General features: G+C 42.2%; 2 protein-coding genes across 2 annotated transcripts in view; one reads left to right on the top strand and one right to left on the bottom strand.

The window, feature by feature from the left end:
* Positions 1–17466, bottom strand: part of GTF3C1 (general transcription factor IIIC subunit 1) — a 44395-nt gene extending 26929 nt beyond the window's left edge. Inside the window, 13 exon segments of the mRNA XM_074158279.1 lie at positions 1104–1207; positions 2192–2345; positions 3831–3970; positions 4698–4880; positions 6604–6957; positions 8544–8659; positions 9319–9477; positions 13064–13187; positions 13664–13760; positions 14824–14967; positions 16065–16241; positions 16413–16622; positions 17246–17466. Of these exon segments, the coding sequence (XP_074014380.1) occupies positions 1104–1207; positions 2192–2345; positions 3831–3970; positions 4698–4880; positions 6604–6957; positions 8544–8659; positions 9319–9477; positions 13064–13187; positions 13664–13760; positions 14824–14967; positions 16065–16241; positions 16413–16622; positions 17246–17466 (2183 nt within the window).
* A 964-nt stretch (positions 17467–18430) lies between these two features.
* Positions 18431–19639, top strand: part of KATNIP (katanin interacting protein) — a 55578-nt gene continuing 54369 nt past the window's right edge. The window contains exon 1 of the mRNA XM_074158447.1: positions 18431–18501. Coding sequence (XP_074014548.1) covers positions 18440–18501 — 62 coding nt within the window. The 5' untranslated portion in view covers positions 18431–18439. The remainder of the gene's footprint in view (positions 18502–19639) is intronic.

Here is a 19639-nt window from a genome sequence, read left to right as displayed (position 1 = left end):
TGCTCCTACTAAATGACACTGAGTAAGAATGTTTTGAGAGAAAGAAAAAGGTCCTTTTATGGGCTTATTCAAAAAGATAAGCTGGGCATTGGAATTTAACACACACCTCTCTCTACTGATATGAAATTCCATTTCTTAAATTAATCTTTTCAGGCATAAAGTGCAAATAGAAGCTTGTGATTTTCATTTGAGAATGCATAAATAGTCCCTAAAAAAGGAACCAAAATCCCATCTTAGAGAACTGGTCTCCTTATGAGGCTCCCTGATCACGTTCCTTTCTTATGCTCTGTCTCCAAAGCCACAAATCTTGTATTCTCTGCTGCCCAGCAGACTAGCACTTGGGTGACAACCTCAGCCTACACTTATGTCTAAGGTGTTGAGAAGCGGAATTTCAATGTGGAACACCCTCAGATTCTCCTCCTCTTAAGAAAGCCCTCAAGCAGCCAGGTATCAGTGCCAGATCTGATGTTCAAACCTTTTGCAAATTAAGAAGTTGATGCCTATACTTTGGTTAGAAGTCTCCCTATGGTGATTTATCTGCCCATACCTCACATGCACAAGAAAGTGCTTAAATCTCAAAAGAGAGAGTGGGAATTTCTCCCTAATTCCTCTATTTCTCTCTCTGTAGCTACGGCGAATCCTACACTTCTTCCAAACACTGCACCAGGATTACAGACCTAACCTGGGCCCAAATCTGCTGCTAACCAACGGCTGAAAATTAAGCAGCTTAGTGTTGCCCACGAGTAAGCCTCATTCTCCATGAATGGGTGAAGCTCTTTAAACGGGGCTCTTGTAGAAGACTGGCTGGGTGTGTGACACCAGGCAAAGGCAGCCCCTCTGAAACACGAACCAAAAGGAACATGGAGAAATCAAGGCCTTGAAGCTAACGCTTAAAGTCGAGGGGATCAGAGTTCAATTCCTTTCTTCCTGACTTTGAGAGATACTCAGCATCTTGCTTATTCTTTGTGCTTTGATTTCTCTGTTGTTAAAGAGGCAGCTAATTTTTCTTTTATTTACTTTGTCTTTATTGCCTCTGCATATTTTTGCACGTACTGGATAAGCCAAGCTCCCCACCACCCATACAAACCAAGGGTGCAACTTGCCTGTTTGCTGTGCTTGAATTGGAGATCCGGAAACGCACCTGCTCAATGGCGCTTTTTACAAGGGGGTCATTAGGACTCACTGAAGGATGCACAACAAACTCTACCTATTCAGAGCAGCAGAAAACAAACAAGAGGTATTTATGGGGATAATGGCTCATAATCAGCTGCATAAATTATCGGATATTAATAGACAGTTAATTAACAGTAGCAACAATGGCTGAAACCTACAAAAGTTTAATAATTCACAGAACATTAACACGTCTGGAGCAAACCCCCCATTGCCAGTTTGTATTAAGCAAGAGGCCAGACCATATGGTCTCTGTATCAATAAAGAAATACTTTCATTTCTACAAACCTCAGGTTTTTTGGTTATTAAAATCTGAAATATTTGGAGAACAAACACTTAAATTTGCAAATATTCAGCTGAAAGGAATAAATGAAAAGCCGTATCTCAGAAGGCCAAGCTAATACATATTGCTGCTGAACGTACACACACAATTCAGATTAATAAGATTTCTTATGTGCTCTACAGTAATTGTGCAGCAGGTGATTTGCAATAGATTCTCTCCCTGCTTATGAACATTTCACACTAGAGTTACAATGACAAGCCTCAGCTTTACAACTACAGACATTTTACTTCCATAAACCTCAATAACAGTGGATTTTTGTTTGTAAAAAAATAGATCACATTCTATAAATTTCAACTCAGCCGCTAACTTACAATTTCTCATACGCTCCTGGCTTTCAAAAGGGGATTAAGTAGAACTGTGTTGCAGCCTGACAGTGCCAGGAGAGAACCAGGAATTGCTTAACTGAGAAGCAGTAGAAGCTCTCAGAAGGGAGGTTCAGAGACTTTGATCTCTGGACTATTCCTTGGTCTCACAATTATCTGCAGCACAGTAATTGAAAGCACTAATCTGGTTTTCACAGTAGCTTAGTTTGGGACGTGTAGCTTCTGGGCAGCTTGACTGTGGCTTCTGCTACAAAAAGTAGTCATCCGCGTATTTCAGTAAAACGGCCCAAAACATTTTGATAAATCAGAAGGTCATGAGAAAAGCTGCTTCTGCTGCCAGGGTTTATGCCCTCACCTTTTTACTAATGCCATCTTGAATGACTGTGGTACGATAGAGTCTGAGGAGTCCTTCTCGCGCAAGCTTCTGTACCAGCCGTACGATAGACTTTTTGCAGCATTTAGTGGAGACACCTTCTTGCTTCTCTTGATCCATGACCATTTTCTGAAGCCTAAAAGATTGAAAAAATACCTTGCATTTTAGACAGTTTGGAGCGTTGCTGGGCTTAAGCAGTTTGTTAGAGGATGTGGGGTGAATGGAGATTTCCCTACTTAGCAATTACCGCTCACTTTTCCCTTTTGCTGTAGGTAACTGGTAACTTAGCCTTCAATTTCAGCTGCGTTTCCTTTGAAATCAAGCTTATCCTTTTTACCTGAGGACTGCTGTTCTGATGACAGCAAATGCTCGATGCCAGATTTCTCTGTGTGTGGTGATAGCGCAATTATGAATCTGGCCTCCCTAACGTCAGGAAAACCTACAGCTTTTTTCAAGCGGTGTTAAACATATGCAGTTTGTATTTCCACTTGTGAGCTCAGTTCAACTTGGGGCAGAACGAGTCTACTCAGTGGCGTTCAGAGCTCAGAAACTACAGATGCATTCACAAGCTAGTGAAAACTGCAGTGACAACAGCAGCAAATTTCCTTGGCAGAGCCTGTGGAGGGGCAGAACTTTCCCCGGTGCTGAGGGAACCTGTGAGCTATCTTTTGACAGCACTGAAGGGGACAGCAGAGATCTGAAATACCTTCTGAGCCTGCACTTAGATGTGACCAGATGAATCAGTGGTAAAGTAGGTACCAGAAGATGAGGCTCTAATTTTACAACACTCCGCAGTTGAACTAAGTGACAGATGGTTTCAAAATTCTCAAACCAGAGGAGAATAAGGACATGATTTCTTACTAAATTCCTACAGCAGGCAGCCCTGTGCGTATTGACATGCCAGGATCTTATGTGCTGACACAGAAGACGGATGGTGTAATCCTATCTGTGACAACAGAGTCCTGCCAATTTGGAAGCTAGGACTCCAGGAGAGCACCAGAACCTCCACTTCTCTTTGGAGGTGAATCTTAAAAGGCTGAAAGACGTTGTAACATTCAGGGAAGTATCTTTAGTCCAGATTAGGCAAGTCAGGAGAAGATACATAACCATACCAGATATAACTGCAAAGAAAAGCAAACTTTCAGGACCCTGCTAGAATCCCAGCGACCAGTGATGACTGACAGGAAGATATGAGTCTCTACAGTCCATGACAGAATAACGTGAACAATTTTTGAAACCATGTGGAAATAAAAGTTATGCAGATGAAAGAATCCTCAAGCAGGGAAGTGCTGTATCTTACTATGTGGCCCCAAGCACTGGCATACTGTGAACGGAGAAAAAAGTTCTCCGATCTCTATTTATGGGACATATACTGTATAGAAATTCACTTGTGTAATTATCTGCAGAGATCTATTAATGCTTCCTAACAGCTCATGAATTTCTAAGATTCAGTATAACTGCCAACCTCCCCACCTTCCTTGTGCCATCATCTCCAACACTATTGCAGATAGTGCCGTCAGGGACAAGAGAAGCCACCAATGATTCCATACAGATGCTTGCTAAAATAGTGCTTCTACTACCAAAACACATCAGGCCCCCGGTTGTTTTCAGACGGACTCACGTGAACAAGCTTTCAATTAGCCGGAGGTTTCGAACAGCTTCCACAATGAGGTTTCGGCGCTTCAGCAGCCTGTACGTTTCATGAGATCTCTCCACTGCTGTAGCTTTGGAACGCTTCTCCTTCTTTTGGCCACACATCTTCTAGTGCACAGTATGGACAAAATAAAAAATGTACATTCATTCAATGTCTTCAGCCCAGCATTGGTTCCTCACACAGTAGCGTCTACGGAATTCAGAGTTTTGATGTATTTATTTGTAACAAACTAGTCAGATGGGGATTATCTTTTATCTCCCCTTCACTGGCAGGGAACCAAGGCAGAAACTAAGATTTCCATGCAGTTAGATGCAGAGATTTACACACTTTCTCTGTCCATCCCATTTGGACTTGAGAGTTTTGGCCTAGAAAGCTGGTAACGGGGAATTGGTATGGTCCCTTCCACCTCTAAAAATTCAGTGAAATTCAGTGAAATAACTGCCTTAACACTGTGCTGAGTCCAAACCAACATAACCTGTCTCTCAGAAAGGCTTCTTCTCCCCAGCTCAGCCCTGCAGCAGTGAGGCTACACAGCTTTCATGTTGAATCCCATTTATTCCTCCTGGTTCAGAGCAGACAGACCAGATGATATGCAGCACTCGTGTGCACAGACAGACATTAAGTGATGACAAGCATTAAGTCAACACAGGGAATTTGGAAAGCACCAGGGAAGTAACCCAGAACTGTACTTCAGACATCTACCTTCCTATCTCCTGGAATAATCTGCACTTATACAATGCAGCCAAAATGTACTTTGAAATTAAATTCAAAAGTAAAAGCTTAACTTAGCTCAGACAGCCGTACGAACAAGAAGATATTAAGACGTGATCTTACCTTAGGGTCCTCAAGTCTGACCTCCTCCACCACGGCCACATCCCCATCTTCATCAGTGCAATGAGCAGAGGTGGAAAGACTGGTCTCCTGCTTTAGAGTTTCCAAAGCAGAACTCTCCCCTGAAAGGTTGTCTGGGAGCTCATCGGGCTCTTCAAGAATTTGAGGGGAAGGCAGCTTCTTCCCCTGAGACTTCACAGCTGTTGGCTTTGACCCTGGTTTAAGAGCAAACAGCCTCGTAATTGTTCTGCTCTCAGTTTCCTGTAAATGTTCAGCTTCTCCCTCTATAAAGGGCCTTCTTCCCCCATGCACCCCAGTAACTGCACTTAAAAGCATTCTTCTACATTTTTCACTTATTCTTCTACCCTGCTGGAAGCAGTGGTTTGATCGTGAATGACTGCATTCAGCCTCCAAAAGTAAGGATTTTAAAAAAGTGAACTCCCTGTCATCAAATAATTCTCTCCAAGCAGAAGCCTCTTCATAGGCAGGCTTAGAAGACCACGAAGGACCGGATTACCTTATCCAGAAACTGCTCTTTGAAGAAAGGAGAGTTTCTGTCAAAAAGATTCTCAAGTTCTGCCAGAAACCTGACTTTTCTGACTCAAAGCAGAACAAGAATAAGGAATTAATATTACTCCAAAGATAATCTACATAAGAAATGGAGATCTGTTCTCCTCTCTGCCCTTGGAGTTCATTAGAGAAGTTGTAGGAGCACTCAAATAGTTAAAATAAATAATTAAACCAACATCCGCTCTTTTAAATTATGTCCCCCAAAGGCTATTAGCTTTCACATTAAGGTGTTCCAAATAACAAAAGATAAAGATGAAGCAATTAGCTTCAGGAGACAAGACATTTTTTTTACAATATGCTTAGATGAGTAAGGCTGTGGGTTAAGTCATCCCAAACCTATCACTGCTTGAAAGCAGTCAGTTACCATCGCATCTGGTCGCGAGTGAGAAGTCAGTGTGACTCTACGTAAACTCACCCCACTTGAAGGTTTGCATCAATACATGAACAAAGATATTTTACACAGACTTTAAGGCTCAATACCAGATATTTCCAACTGAAAAAACCGCTGCTACAAGGGGAGGAATTTTTATATGTTTCAATTCATAAAACATTAACTGGCTGGTCTGTCAGCTCCTGTGCTGTTTCCCACACCTAAGATGACATTTACATCTCCAATGGAATGAAATGATGCGTTTTAATGGGAGGCACAGCCCACCTTTTTCCTCAGTGAGGAAAAATATTTCAAGAAATATTTTCAAATCCCTTCTGAAGACTTCAAGGACTTTAAAAGCTAAAGATCTACAGAGATGGTAATCTCTGATGGGCATGGCCTGGGCTGTAAAATATTTTGAAAAACAGAGCCCATGACAGATACTTTGTCAGTTCATCATAGAACACCCAAGGCAGATACAAAATTCACCCAAGGATGGTGTTTGTCTCAGGAGGTTAAGCCACCCTGACCGCTAGTGACCATGGGCTCCCTGCTACACTCTCTCAGCCTTCTTCCATTCAACAGTTTGAGAATTTGTCTGACCCTTTGCAGCTCTTCAAGCCACCAGAAAAATAACTGAATACCCAGGGAGCAAGGGGTGTGAGCTCATTGCATCTGCATGGGGAAACGGGGAGAAATGACACAGGGGTAAGGAGACTTACTTTCCCAGTGATTGATGATAGAAACATTCCTTGGTGCAAACACCAGAGCACACTTCAGCCCTAAGAATCTCCAGAGATCACCACACATACAGTATTCCAAAACATGAAACTTTTGGTGGAAGGAGAACATCAAAAAAGCACGGAAATAATCAAGTAAGTGTAAAACTAAATATATGATCAAAAACTTTAGTAGAAGCTAATAGCATATTATTTTTTTCTTTAATAACAGGATCCACAAGAAAAACACTCTTCCCAAATTTCAGAACCATGATCTACCTTTAGCTGGTGTTGACTGATGGGCATCCTCTTGGAAACTTAATTTCAACAGAGAACCAGAGTTGGCCTTCTGACCTTTTCCTCTCTTCTTGCCATCTTTCCCTTCTTCTTCATTGTCAGACTCCGAGACGGGAGCATCATCTTCTCCAGGAGACACATCTTCCACAGGTGGGGAATCTTCTGGCACTAGAGCCAAAGTAACTGTAGCTAACTGCTCACTCCGAGCCTTCTCTCTCTCAAATTGACGGTTTAAATCACTCTCCTCTGCAAAAATGTACGAAATATACTTTGTTGTCCTTTGCCGACCTTCATCCTCCATAAAACCCTAAGGAAATAGTTAGAATGTTACTTTACCACTTCAAGTCTCCATTCTTGCACTCTGATCTCCAGCATCAACAGTTGGAAAATTTTCTAACTGTTGTCCCCTCACATCAAAAGATATCATGTTATTATCCTTTTCTTCCTAAAATAACAAAAATGTTGACTAACCTTAACATATAGAAATCAAAAGAAATACCACGCTTGAAAAATAAGTAAAATAAGTAAAACTGCATTACCCGCATACTAGAACGAAACGCCTACAGTGTGTGGGATGTAGAAAAGTCTAAGGAAGAACAAACTATATGTATTCAGACTGGAAATCAATTTTCTTTTCAGAAAAAAAAAATATTTCTGTGAAATAACTGCAATGCAGAAGTTACCGGACTGAATCAGACCCGAGCGGAACCGCTGTGGCCCTGTCTGCTGCAACGGGCGCTTTCAGGTATCTACAAACTCGATAAAGGAAGATTTCATCTTCACGGGTGACTCAGGAAAACGTACGTTTAGATATTCCAATGGTTTATACAGTTTGTTTGGTTTTAATTCTATAGAACTTTTTACCAAATGACAAGATCTTAGTAAAAAAAAAAAAAAAAAAAAAAAAATCTCTATTGAGGGAAGATGGCAATTATCCAGCCTTTGTGAAAAGGGACAAGTGGGTGCATGTGAGAAGTGACAGCAGAATTTGTTCCTCTTGTTGAAATGAAAAAAATATTGAACTATCTGAAATTAAGGAATCTAATCACCGTAAGGTCTACAAAAGTAACTGGTTTTTTTCCAGAATTTGCTGGTATTTTCAAAAGTCAAGTAGATAAATTATTTTAAACGTACAGAGGGTTTCCGACAAGATCCTTGAGTAGAGGATCTTGCAAAATAGAAGCTGTCTAATAGTCAAAAATGAAGCAAAGTGGCTATTTTGAATTGAAAGACACTTATGTTCATCTCCATAAAGCACAAGCCCCCAGGTCACTTGGGTTACCGCTGATTATGGTGAATGACTTGGGGAAGTGGCTGAGGCTGGGTGAAACAGGGCTGAGGCCAGTTTCTCTGCCCCGTCTCTTTTTGGAGGGCAGACCTGTGTCACGGCTCTGGGAACAGCGCTCCTCCAGAACGCTGTGAAGATGCGTCCGGTAGAATCCCACCAGCTGGCGTGGATCTCCGGAACGTGTGCTCAGAACAGACAGCAAATATGGGACCACGTGCACTTTTTCCTCAAGCTCTATTACTTAAGCACCCGGTCACAAACCAATATAAAATAGTTGTACATGTGGGTCAGCGAACTATTCAGTGTCAACCAGGAAACAATAAAGAAAAAATATGCTAGGAGGGCAGATACATTACATTCTAACAACTAGACCTAGTCCTCAGATTACAGTAGGTTAAAATTTTAGTACTTTTTGAACACTTCTCTCGTATACTTTTTCCTCAACTGAAGTAATACTTTTTTCCATCTTACCAGAACTCTGTCAATTCTCAAATCCCTGCCATTTCTATCATCTAAGGTTAACAGTGTTAGAACATACTACCACAGCAACCACAACCGTATCTCCAGTTTGAATAAGTACCTAAATTATTTTATTTTAACCTTACCTTGACAACTTTGTACCTCTCCAGAAGGCGACAGAGCATCCTTGCTTCTAGCTTCCCCACATTCATAGCCAAGCGAATTTCTGCCTGAGAAATACCTTTGGTTCCCCTACTTTCAACTGTTTCAGAACAAAATAAACAGAAAACAGCTCAGGGAAATAATCGGACAGAATTATATACACATACATTTGTATATACATTCATATTTGCTCTGAATAACTGTATATGCCAGAATATAAAATTTAACATTCACCACTAACAACTAAAGACATTTTCATAGACATATACAATCAATATATACCATATACAGTCAAATACTGTCATTAAACACAATTTCATGTAAAGCAGTGCCCCAGCAGAATGAGGTTTGACTGTGACAGCTTCAGATTAAAAACAGGGGTGATTTTTTTCCCCTGTCACCTTTCCACAGTCAGATTATCTTCACCATTATGAAAGGAAAAGAGGTAGGAGAAGAAGGAACAATGTTTTCTTCATCACCTTTTCTCATCCCACCCCAATGTCCTGTTTCTACCATGGTGGCACTGAATAGTTGATGGGCTTCCAGGGAGGGGTAACAGGTGGCAGCTCGTATAACTCCACTTTAATCTGAAGATAAATCTCATCTTTTCCATGAAAAACTGACACTTTCTGATACATAAAAAGCAATCAGAACTTAACCACACGTACACACCCCCCAATATATACCTTTCTTTTATACATACGAGGAGTAAGAAAGGCAATGAGAAAAATCTTTAGCATGCCTTACTACATCACCTACTTAGCTCATAAGCCTGGGTGAGCATATCCCTTTCACAAACAATATCCACAGGTGGAACAGCTTTTGTGATGATCTCTTCTTCATCATCATCATGATAATCTTCCATTTTCTTCCGGAATTCCTTTAGTAATTTAAGGCAACGGACCATGACATCAGTCCCTGTGAACACGAATGTTAGTAACAACTCTTAACAAAATGCAAGGGGGGTGTGCATATTTAAATGATTTTATTTCTTTCAGCAGCACAAAGCAGTAGTGGTGCAATGGGGAACATGAAAGACAAAAGACAACTGCTTATTTCTAGGAAAGGTTTGCAACAGCTTTTCCCTATTTACGAACCTGTCAAAATACTGACGTGTCTGTGTCAACATCAGGACTGCCCAATACAGTGATTTATGAGCAGAACGGGAAACACTGCAATAACAGTAGAAATTTCAGTAGTACAAATAAATCTATGAAAGCACTAAGTGCTGATGTGCAGTTCTGTTCTTCAGAACATAGATCTGAGTGTGACATCACTCACTGGATTTAAAATCCCTCCATTTTCAACGCTCAAAGGTTTGGTTTTTTTTTTTTACTTTCTATAAATGCAGATCGCATAATGCAAGAGAACCATACATTTGAGGAGACAAGATTTCTTGCCCAAAGTCCTGCTCCCTGCACGCAGGGAATGGCCAGGTTTATTAACATGCACGGCGTACTATAATTATACATAACAAACACAGAGATATAAAACCTCAGGTTGTTGTATCCAAGGGCAGAACACACTGCTGCCCACCAGCCACAGGTATCTCATACACGATTCAGTTCCACTCTTAACACGTCCCTGTGCACTGGCTGTGCTGTAGTGACTCTCCACCTACACGGCCCTTCTGGGATCTCACAGAAGAGCAGGGACAGATGACATTAGCAGAGCTGTAGAGATCCTGCTCCCTGATATAAGGATGACCCACTACCATCAGTGTCATTCAGCTCCTGCTGAACGCTTTCAGAGACCAGTGCTAAGCCAGAAGTAGGTTAGTGTCTGCTGCTGGCTCCTAAAGCCTCAGTGATTCAGCAGCTACTGCAGAAGCAGCCAATTCATCCTGTAGCAGCAGGTGGGAACATCTACAGCTTCTCCACTCCTCTGGTACAGCCCTGCTGTGAGAAACGCCAGGTGAAAGCCTTAGGTGAAATCATTAACCTTTTAGTTAATGAATTTTATCTTATGTATATATACGATCAGTAACTGAAGCCCAGCGGACATGAAGTTAATCCACGGTAACTTAATCATGTGCCTGAGCTCCAGGCCACGTGATTCCATTATTTTTGCTCAGTCTGAATCCTTTCCCTGCCAGTACCCTAAGACACTGCTTAGGACAGTAATTAAGTGCTGACATTTTGGTAAGGCTGCAGGCACTGTTATCACATCCTCTGTACTTCTACAGCCCATTAATTTTCACTTGAAGCAGTATTTGGAAAAAAAAACCTAAAACAAAACCAAAAAAAACTCTAAAACAAACAAGCAACCAAAGCCCAAACAATTCTTTTTACTTTAGCTCCTGCTGCCCAGTAATGTACTTCCCATAGCAGATGCTCTGGCTTCATCCTCAGTGATGATCCTCCACATATTTCTATCTGCTTTCCTGTATAACTCCAGAGATTAAACTGCCTTGATCTCCGATGAAAATCAGCTATTATTAATTCATCCTACTTTAATACCTAGTGTTTTTGAAGGCATTTATGTGGATTTTCAGCTTTTTTGTCTGTAAGATGGGATTATCATTCATGTGAAAGATTCAACAGGTGGCATTTTTCATGACAAACTTAAGTAGTAAACGCAGCTGCCGTTGTGCCAGCCTGTGACAAAACACGAAACGTCGACTGCCTTGTGGATTGCCACCAAGTTTATAAATCAAGACTATCATCAGTTTATAGATGGATTTGTATTTTCTTATCTTCTATGTAAATACTTTAATTGCAAGTTAGGTGTTTTTACTACTGATTATAAACTCTTACTTTTTAGGAATACTATCTAGTCTTTTGGGGTTTATTTGCAAATGTCTCCAGCTCATTAGAACATCTCTGAAACTTAATTCAGTGTCAGAAAGACTATAAACAAATGCAGCTTGGTGCAATATAACCTACTTGAAGACAGTGTAAGAGAGAATCTTGGGTTTTCTCAACGAGAATGCTGAATGGTGTGGCTACAGGTACCCCTCTTGTACAAGCCTCTGTACGTTGAGACACTTGCTCAGACCAGAAATACATTAACTAGGTACAATACATATTTTGTAACAGTTTAGTGATCATTTTTCCTGTATATTTTATTGTATACTGATCCATTCTAGAACATTTTTGAGGATCACCACTGCCGCCTTGAAACTCTGAACTTAAATGAATTCTCCTCTGTAAAACTCCCTCGGATATTCTTATGGGAAAGAGGTGGACCTCTATATTTTATGACAATGAACTCGTTTAATCATTCCCGTATTTATTCAGTACAAGGTGGGAGATTTCTCTCTGAACCGTGCTAGATGCTGCACTTACTTTTGGCTGCTGCTTCTCTTTGTTCGTAACACAATTTCCCTACAGAGAGATTTCCTTCCCCCAGACTTAAAAGATTGGAAGGAATTTGTTATTTTATCAAGAACCTTAATCCAACTTCATGCAACTGGCATTCACTTTTGTCTTCTTGAATTTCTCATGGTTTTATTGGCTCTTGCACTTCTTACTTTATGATCACTCCAATTCACAAAGACTATATAACTTGCAATGTTTAGTTCACATCAGATTTTTTCCCCCACGAACAGTTCACTACCTCTCTGAAAAACACACTGTTCATCTTCTAGAATTATTTTCTTTTTAACCCTGGCAAATCTGCCACTTAGGATTTCCTGTGATTAAAGACTTGGTTTAGATTTCCTTAGGCAATTGCATTAATTCCATTGGTGACACTCTCCTTCCTCATACTTTCTATTATTAATTCCTGTAGGTTTCTTCCCCACGCAAGTTTTATCTGCATCTTTTCCTGAGAGCAGCTGCTTTCTTTTGTTCCCTTCTTCATGCAGTTCTGCTCTTCTTCATCTTTCCATTACACGTTTGGAAGCTATCAGCAGTTTGTGCAAACCTATTAACTTTGAATTCAGCGGTGGTTATCCATTAAAGTATCCCTTAGTAGACTATGGCTTTTTTGAATAATAGTTGCTGGCTGTCTTGCTTACTGAAAGAATTCCAAGGTAGCACAGTAGAAGCTTACTTTCATAATTTGATATGAAACTTTCCAGAAAAACTTTGCATTCTGATGACATTCAGCAAAAGTCACAATTTCAGCAAAAGGCATAACTAAGATGGTCTGTTTCTTTAGCTTCTTATTTCATAATAGTCTTTTTTTGTTTATATAACTTTTTATATATTTTTGTCAAGTTTATTGACTTGTCATTCAACTTCAACCTGACAGGTCAGCAGACTCCTCTTTGTGCCCGCTCCCTTTGTATGGGCTCGAGCAGTCTTACAAAGAGTCACAATCCACTGAAACAGCTCACACTGATATACAACAAACTTCCCTGCAGCCACTTCTTAAAGACCTGGAACAAAGGCTTAACTCAAGTGGGCTGCAGCGTTGTAGCTTTATTAACACACTTCTCCACATAAATGCACAGACAGAGTTTCACTTACGCATCTTTTAATTTAAGATTTGAAGCTTACAGATAGAATGGCATCAATGTAGTTACATAAAAAGAAAGGGAAAATACAGTTCTAGTTACCTTTCTTTGTCTTGTAGGGTCCTCCATTGGGGTGTATATCTTGCAGTGGGATGGACACTACCTTGGCTAGGCCAGCATTCATCATATATTGATAGAGACGTTTGAAAGTTCTCTCACAAAGACCCTAACGGAAAGGGAAATGGCAAAAATCATTGTAGCCCAAAAGTCTCACCTCTAGGTGAATAGTATCAAAAACATGCATACTGCCTGTTCTTGAAACAGTGTTTTGGGGTAGGTAGTCAAAGAAGGATCTTAAAAGCCTGCTAGTGCAGACAGCAGGCAGAGCATGAGGTGCTTCTGGATCGTGTCCTATCCCTTCAACTCCACTGTTCAAACAAGCACCAGCAGCATCATGCAAGTAAGAATTGCACAATGATATCCATTAACAAAGCTATTCTAAAACTGTGGATCAAAGAGAACTCCCTGCTTATCACAAACAGCAACAGTAACTTGATCTAGTAGGTTAAGATCCTTCTTACAATGCCCTACCCCCAAATATTGTGCAACTTTAGAAAAACAGGCAGTATTAATGACTGTCTTTGACACTAATCATCTAGATTCTACGTAACTGAGAATTTAGAGGAGAGTAATGAATCTCACCAATTCTTCTCTCAAGTTTCCTAATGTTTCCATCTGGTTTGAACGAGCACTTAGCATACTTGAGAGCTTCTCCATCAGAATATCATATTTGCTCCTCCTAATTAAGAAAAGAAAACGATTTTACGTGTATGCATGTGTATAGCTTTATAAACATGAGTTGTACCTTTAAAAAATGTCAGTCACGAGAGAAAGTATGCTGAAGTGTTCTCAGATTGGTTTAGGAACTGTAGCTTTCTTCTTCTTCTGTGAATAGCACGTGAGAGAATTTGACACTGAGACCCCAACTGAGGTAACCGTGACTAAATCCAGGCTGTTCATTCATTGCCAATGCACAGAAGCACAAGCTCTAACTATAAACAAGAAAGGCAAACAAACAAACAAACAAACAAAATCTATTGGAAACGTGTTTCACTGAATTTCGCTGAATTTTTAGAGTTGGAAGGGACCATAAAGATCATCTAGTCCAACTCCCCTGCCGAAGCAGGATTGCCCAGAGCATGTCAGAGCATGTTACTCAGGACTGCATCCAGGCGGGTCTCGAAAATCTCCAGAGAAGGGGACTCCACAACCTCCCTGGGCAGCCTGTTCCAGGGCTCTGGCACCCTCGCCATAAAGAAGTTTCTTCTCATATGTGAGTGGAACCTCCTGTGTTCCAGCTTGTGCCCGTTGCCCCTCGTCCTCTCACTGGCAACCACTGAAAAGAGTCTGGCTCCCTCCTCCTTCAACCCACCCTTTAGATACATATAAGCATTGATAAGGTCTCCCCTCAGCCTTCTCTTCTCCAGGCTAAAGAGTCCCAGCTCTCTCAGCCTTTCTTCATAAGGGAGATGCTCCAATCCTTGAATCATCCTCGTTGCCCTTCGCTGGACTCTTTCCAGTAGTTCGAAGTGAGAACACTCAAAATTAACAGGATGACTAGTGCTACAAGCAGTGTTACGCTTATGTAGGCAAGTGACAGGCACTAGAACACCATATTGTTTACAGCACCAAGACTATATAAACTTCAACCATCCAGCATCTGGAAGAGGAGTTAATAAAGAAGTTGGGAAGAGTCAACCCTAGGAAACTTTGATGGTTCTGTGACAACAGAACAAACTTTCCTCATAGTCAAAGGTCACAGCCTGCCCAGGAGATCTGTACGACACCCGAGTGGCACGTACCTATCAACGTGAAAGCGAGTCAGAAGTAGAAGAATTGAGTGTTGCTGTGCTCCGCTTGGCAGTCTTATGACGTGGGACTGCATTGTTATGAGACCGTTTCTGTCCAATACTCTCCGGTGATAATGAATTTTTCCAGCATCCACTCTAAAGAAAAGATGGCAAGATATCTACAGGCATAGGCACTTCTGCAAAAAAATTCCAATTATGCAGTACCCCAAAACACTTTATCTAAATTACCCACGGTCTTAGCGATATACATAATGTTAACTTTCAAAGCGACACTCTCAAAATTAGGAAGTGCCCAAATTAAGATAACCTGAAATTGATTTTCATAGTTAATCCAAAGAAACAGAGAGAAATATAACCTACAGTCTCTACGCACAATCAGTGTCATGACACAGTCTGATGAGACAGCTGAACCAGTATTGTGTCCCCATGCCCTCCTTCTCCACCCTCTCTTTACCTCATGGCTACACCACAATCACTGCTCCCCTGCTAATAGCTCTGCTATTCGTCTCGCTCCTCCGTGAGCTGACACAAAAGGATTTCCCCTCCGCCCCCATCATCTCGGTTACCTACAAGAGCTTCCTAAGTGGCAAAAACCAATGCCAGTGTGGTTTGGGAGCTACATATGTTTCATCTCCTAAAAGCACTGAATCCTTACCAGGAATGCTAATATTCTCCAGCACTGCACTACAAACCCAGAAGTTCCCTAAGACGCCGTGTAATGCTCCTCCATCAACAAAATACACGGCTTAGTTTGGGGGCTGGTAACTCAGGCTCCCATTCAGGTCCTACAGAGGAAGATGTCACACAGGGGAAATGTGGGAGAGAAAAGGTGGGCACCCAAGAATCTCTTCACAACTTGGGCAGGATACGATGCTTACTCAGCAGTTTAGAAAAGGAAATGGAAATCATCATTCCATCCCAAATTTGAAGAGAAAATGGTTTAGACAAAGCAAGAATTTTCACAAATTAGAAACGTGTATTGACCCAATAGACCATCTCTGGTTCCATGAGAAAATATCAGGAAGCATAACAAACTCGAGGAAGAGACCAGGATACTTCTAGCAATAAAGGCTCCAAGAACCAAGCGCTCCTGGTAGTAAGGATGAGACACTACCAATACAGAGAAAAGTTTCAATCCATACACAGGAATTCTTAAATGGGCAGGTCTTTATAAATAGCCAGTGGGAACTTCTTAGCTTTGATTTAATTCATACAGCAAGATACAAACTTACTTGAAAGCCCCGCTGTGGAGGTCCCTCTGAAGCTCTCCTTGCCACCTCGCACGACCTAAACGCTCCAATATACAGTAGGAGAAGTCGGGGAGCTTTAAGTCAGGGTCTCCCTCCCAGCCTATCAAAGCTCTGTAACGCTGGTCTTGGGAAGCAACAATGACTAGTTTCTCTCCCCATCTAAGAAACAGAAGGGAAAGTAATAAATTATTAGTTTCATAAAAACACAGAAATCAATCACTTTCTCCCCCCAAACACCATTCTTGACATAATCCACACGAACTAAGTGAGGACTAAATTTAAAACTTTAGTTAAAAGTCTTTTAATGCCAGATAGAAGGATTTCACTCACTTTTCAACAGCTTCTATGTAAGTGTAACACGGCTGCAAGTCCTCCTTCCTTATTTGATCAGTGATATCTACTCTCTCTTTAAAATACTGGCAGGAACCTTGTATGCCATCTTTATTATCCAAAATCATGTGGACAGGATAAATATCATCTGAAAGAACAGGATCTCTTTTGGTTTCCAGTATCCCCGTTTCAAGGTCTATTTCTTCGTACCTGAAACAAAAGCAGAGTCAACATTTAACCCAGCAAGGGGAATTTGGAACAGAAATAGAAGATTGTCACCAACAACGCTGATACCTCTGAAATATCTTGGAAGAATGAAACTCTTTTGAAACCTCTAAATTGGGAAAACATTAAGTTGCACTCCTCAAGTAAAACCAAAGCTTATCAGCCTGCAGCGTTATAAGGCAAGAGGAGGGGAATACATTACTCGATGTCCAGGAATTCAAGGATATCGAAGCAGTGAGAATAATATATATAAATACTAGTTTACAGAAAACAACGGGTACATCCACCCTGGTGAACTGGGACACATAAATTCTGCTTGTGCCTAAATGGAAACAGTCATTAGAACAGAAATCTCGCCGGGACTCCTACACAGGCTTCAGACCCCTCTCCGCCTGGCCCCCCGTCAGCCGGCTGCTTTCAGCAAGGCCCGGCCGGCCCCGGAGAAGGAGCCGGGGGCGGCGGGGGTGCATCGGGGCGGCTGGAGGACCAGGCCCCAGCTATACCCGGCCGAGGGGCAAGCCCTCCGCCGAGCCTCCCGCCCGGCGGCCCGCGGGAGAACAGGCGCGGGGGCTGCCGTGCCGGGCTCTGCTCGGCGGAGCGGCCCTCACCGGTCGTGCAGGCGGAGGGGCGGGCGGGCCCGCGGCAGCAGGTAGAAGCTGATGTCGGGCTGGGCGCTGAGGGCGGCCCAGAGGAGCTGCTGCGTGGCGGGCTCCAGCGGCAGCGGGAAGGGCGGCGAGCGGGCGGCCAGGCGGTGCCACAGCGCGCCCGGCGTAATGCCGTCCAGCCCCTCCAGGGCCACCTCGTCCAGCAGCGCCCACAGCGCCTCCATCCCCGCCGCCGCTTCCGGGTACGGCCCGGCGCGCCGGAAGTGAGGACACCGCCTGCGACGGGTTACCAAGGAAACGGCCAAACAGGGCGGCAGCGGCGGCGCGGCCTGGCCCGGCCCTTCCTTCCCGCCGCGCTGTTGAGGGGTCTCTGTCTGGCGGGGGCTCTGCCCCCAGGTTTCTCCTGGGCTCGGTGCTCGGGGGGGCTCGGGGGGTTGCGGGGGGGTTTCGCCCGAGGTCCTGCTCGGTCGTGCGGGAAAGCTCCAGAGAGGTCAGCCCCAGCGCCGCCTTACCTCAGAGAGGGCGCGGGAAGGGGCGGTGTGTTAGCGGAGAGACTTTGCGGTCGGTAAGAGACGAAATATGGGGTTTCTTTTCTTTGGCACAGAACTAAATTAAACGTACGAGCGGCAAGTTTAAACTTCTGAGCGTATGAGAGGGCACCTTGCCACAACGTGCAGCAGCGACTCTGGGAAACGTGGGGGGAATTGCTGGAAAAGTTCATATTTCCTGAAAAGCAAGCAAGGTAAAATCTTTAATTAAACACTTTCAACCTGTACAACCTCTGCAGCGAATAAGTGCGAGAATTACCTGACCGGATGAGCAAGAGCAGTTCAGGAAAACTCTCCTACAGCTGGGCTTTGGGTGTGGCCCTTTCAGCCTGTGCCCCAAAATCGACTTGCTTGTTCAGTTCTTGGAGAATAAACTCACTGTGGCATATCCCTTCCGTTTTTAGTATTCTTAGCCTCTTCAGTAGATTGTGAAGGGTTCTGAAAAAGAAGGAAAACAAGTAACGTTTCCTCTGTTCTTCAGGAACTTTGTTTACTATGCTGACAGTTTTATGCTTTGTTGAAGGAGGAACTTTTTTCAGTTTATAGCATTCTTGTCTATTTAGGGTACAAACCAGTAGGACTCTATAATAAATCATTTCTATACTTCAGAGTGACAATTATGTTCTAATTTCAGCTATATATTAGGGATATGGTGACTGACTTTGATGAAAAACATGATGAATACTTAATATCCCTTCAGCAAAGAAACCGGTAAGATACAGAATTGTTACCACCATTGAGTATGTAATATCTGTTATTTACTATCTCATATAGTATCTAATCTCAGCAGTTGTGAATATTAGTTTAAAAACCAGACCAAACCAACTAAAACGTGGTTTTTAAACATGTAATGCAAAGTCCGAGTCGCTGTGTCTTAAAGCATTCAGGTGATTCTCTTGTCTTCTGTTTGCCAAATACATCAAAGTTCTTATTTCTAGAGCAGATTACAATATTTCTTCAGCACACTTGAAAGTATAGGTAAATTTATTAATAAAATAGTAATTATTTCCATGGGTTATAGGGGAGATTTTTGTTTATAGAGCAAGAGGTTCTAGATTCAAAATAATTGGAAGCTCACACTGTGTGAGGATGTTTTTATGAGGCAAAATTTTTACGTTGTCAAAAATACAGAAAATTGCATGCAAAAATTGGTAAAGTTAAATGTGCAAAGTCAGATTCTGTGAAGGTGGGAGGTGAGGACAACTTCAATATCTTTCAAACAAATTCAAAATATTTCTTTTAATCTTTGTTCATATGAACCTTCCTGTCATTGTGCCCTAGACAGATGAATTTCATAGGTTAATTCAAAAGGGCTTGCAGAACTTTCTTGCTGGATCCCCTCCTTCACTACAAGCCATAAGATTTTTACTCAAATTCTATAACAAACTAAATGGTTTGGTGAAAACACCAAAAAAAAACCTGCAACAGCAACAATTCTGTTAGAAGAACAGCCAATTTTTGTGAACACAGGTTTCTTTCATATGTATTCTCCTAAAGCAGCTTTAGAAAAAGATTAAAACAAATTACTTAATGATACACCCCTGGGGGACTTTGGCCTATGGATTGACCCACCCTGGAGTCAGAGGGAAACCAGGAAGTAGCGTGCAGGGGCAGGTGGAAATTGTCACCCACGTGGCCCCAACCTCCTGGCCTGAATGTCACCTCACCAAAGGAGTTAGGATGGACTGAGCATAACCCATGGTGACGGGAGGGCAGGCAAGACTTGGAAGAGGGAGGGTAGGTGTTTCACTGAAATTGAGCCTGGGGAAGGGCATTTGTTTTACTATTATTTTACCCGGACTTTAAGTTTCTGGTATCTCTAACTGCATCATTGATTGGGGGTTTCTCC

The sequence above is a fragment of the Numenius arquata genome, chromosome 14 (assembly GCF_964106895.1).
Source record: "Numenius arquata chromosome 14, bNumArq3.hap1.1, whole genome shotgun sequence".
Lineage (NCBI taxonomy): Eukaryota > Metazoa > Chordata > Aves > Charadriiformes > Scolopacidae > Numenius > Numenius arquata.
This window is presented reverse-complemented; position numbering and strand designations above follow the sequence as displayed.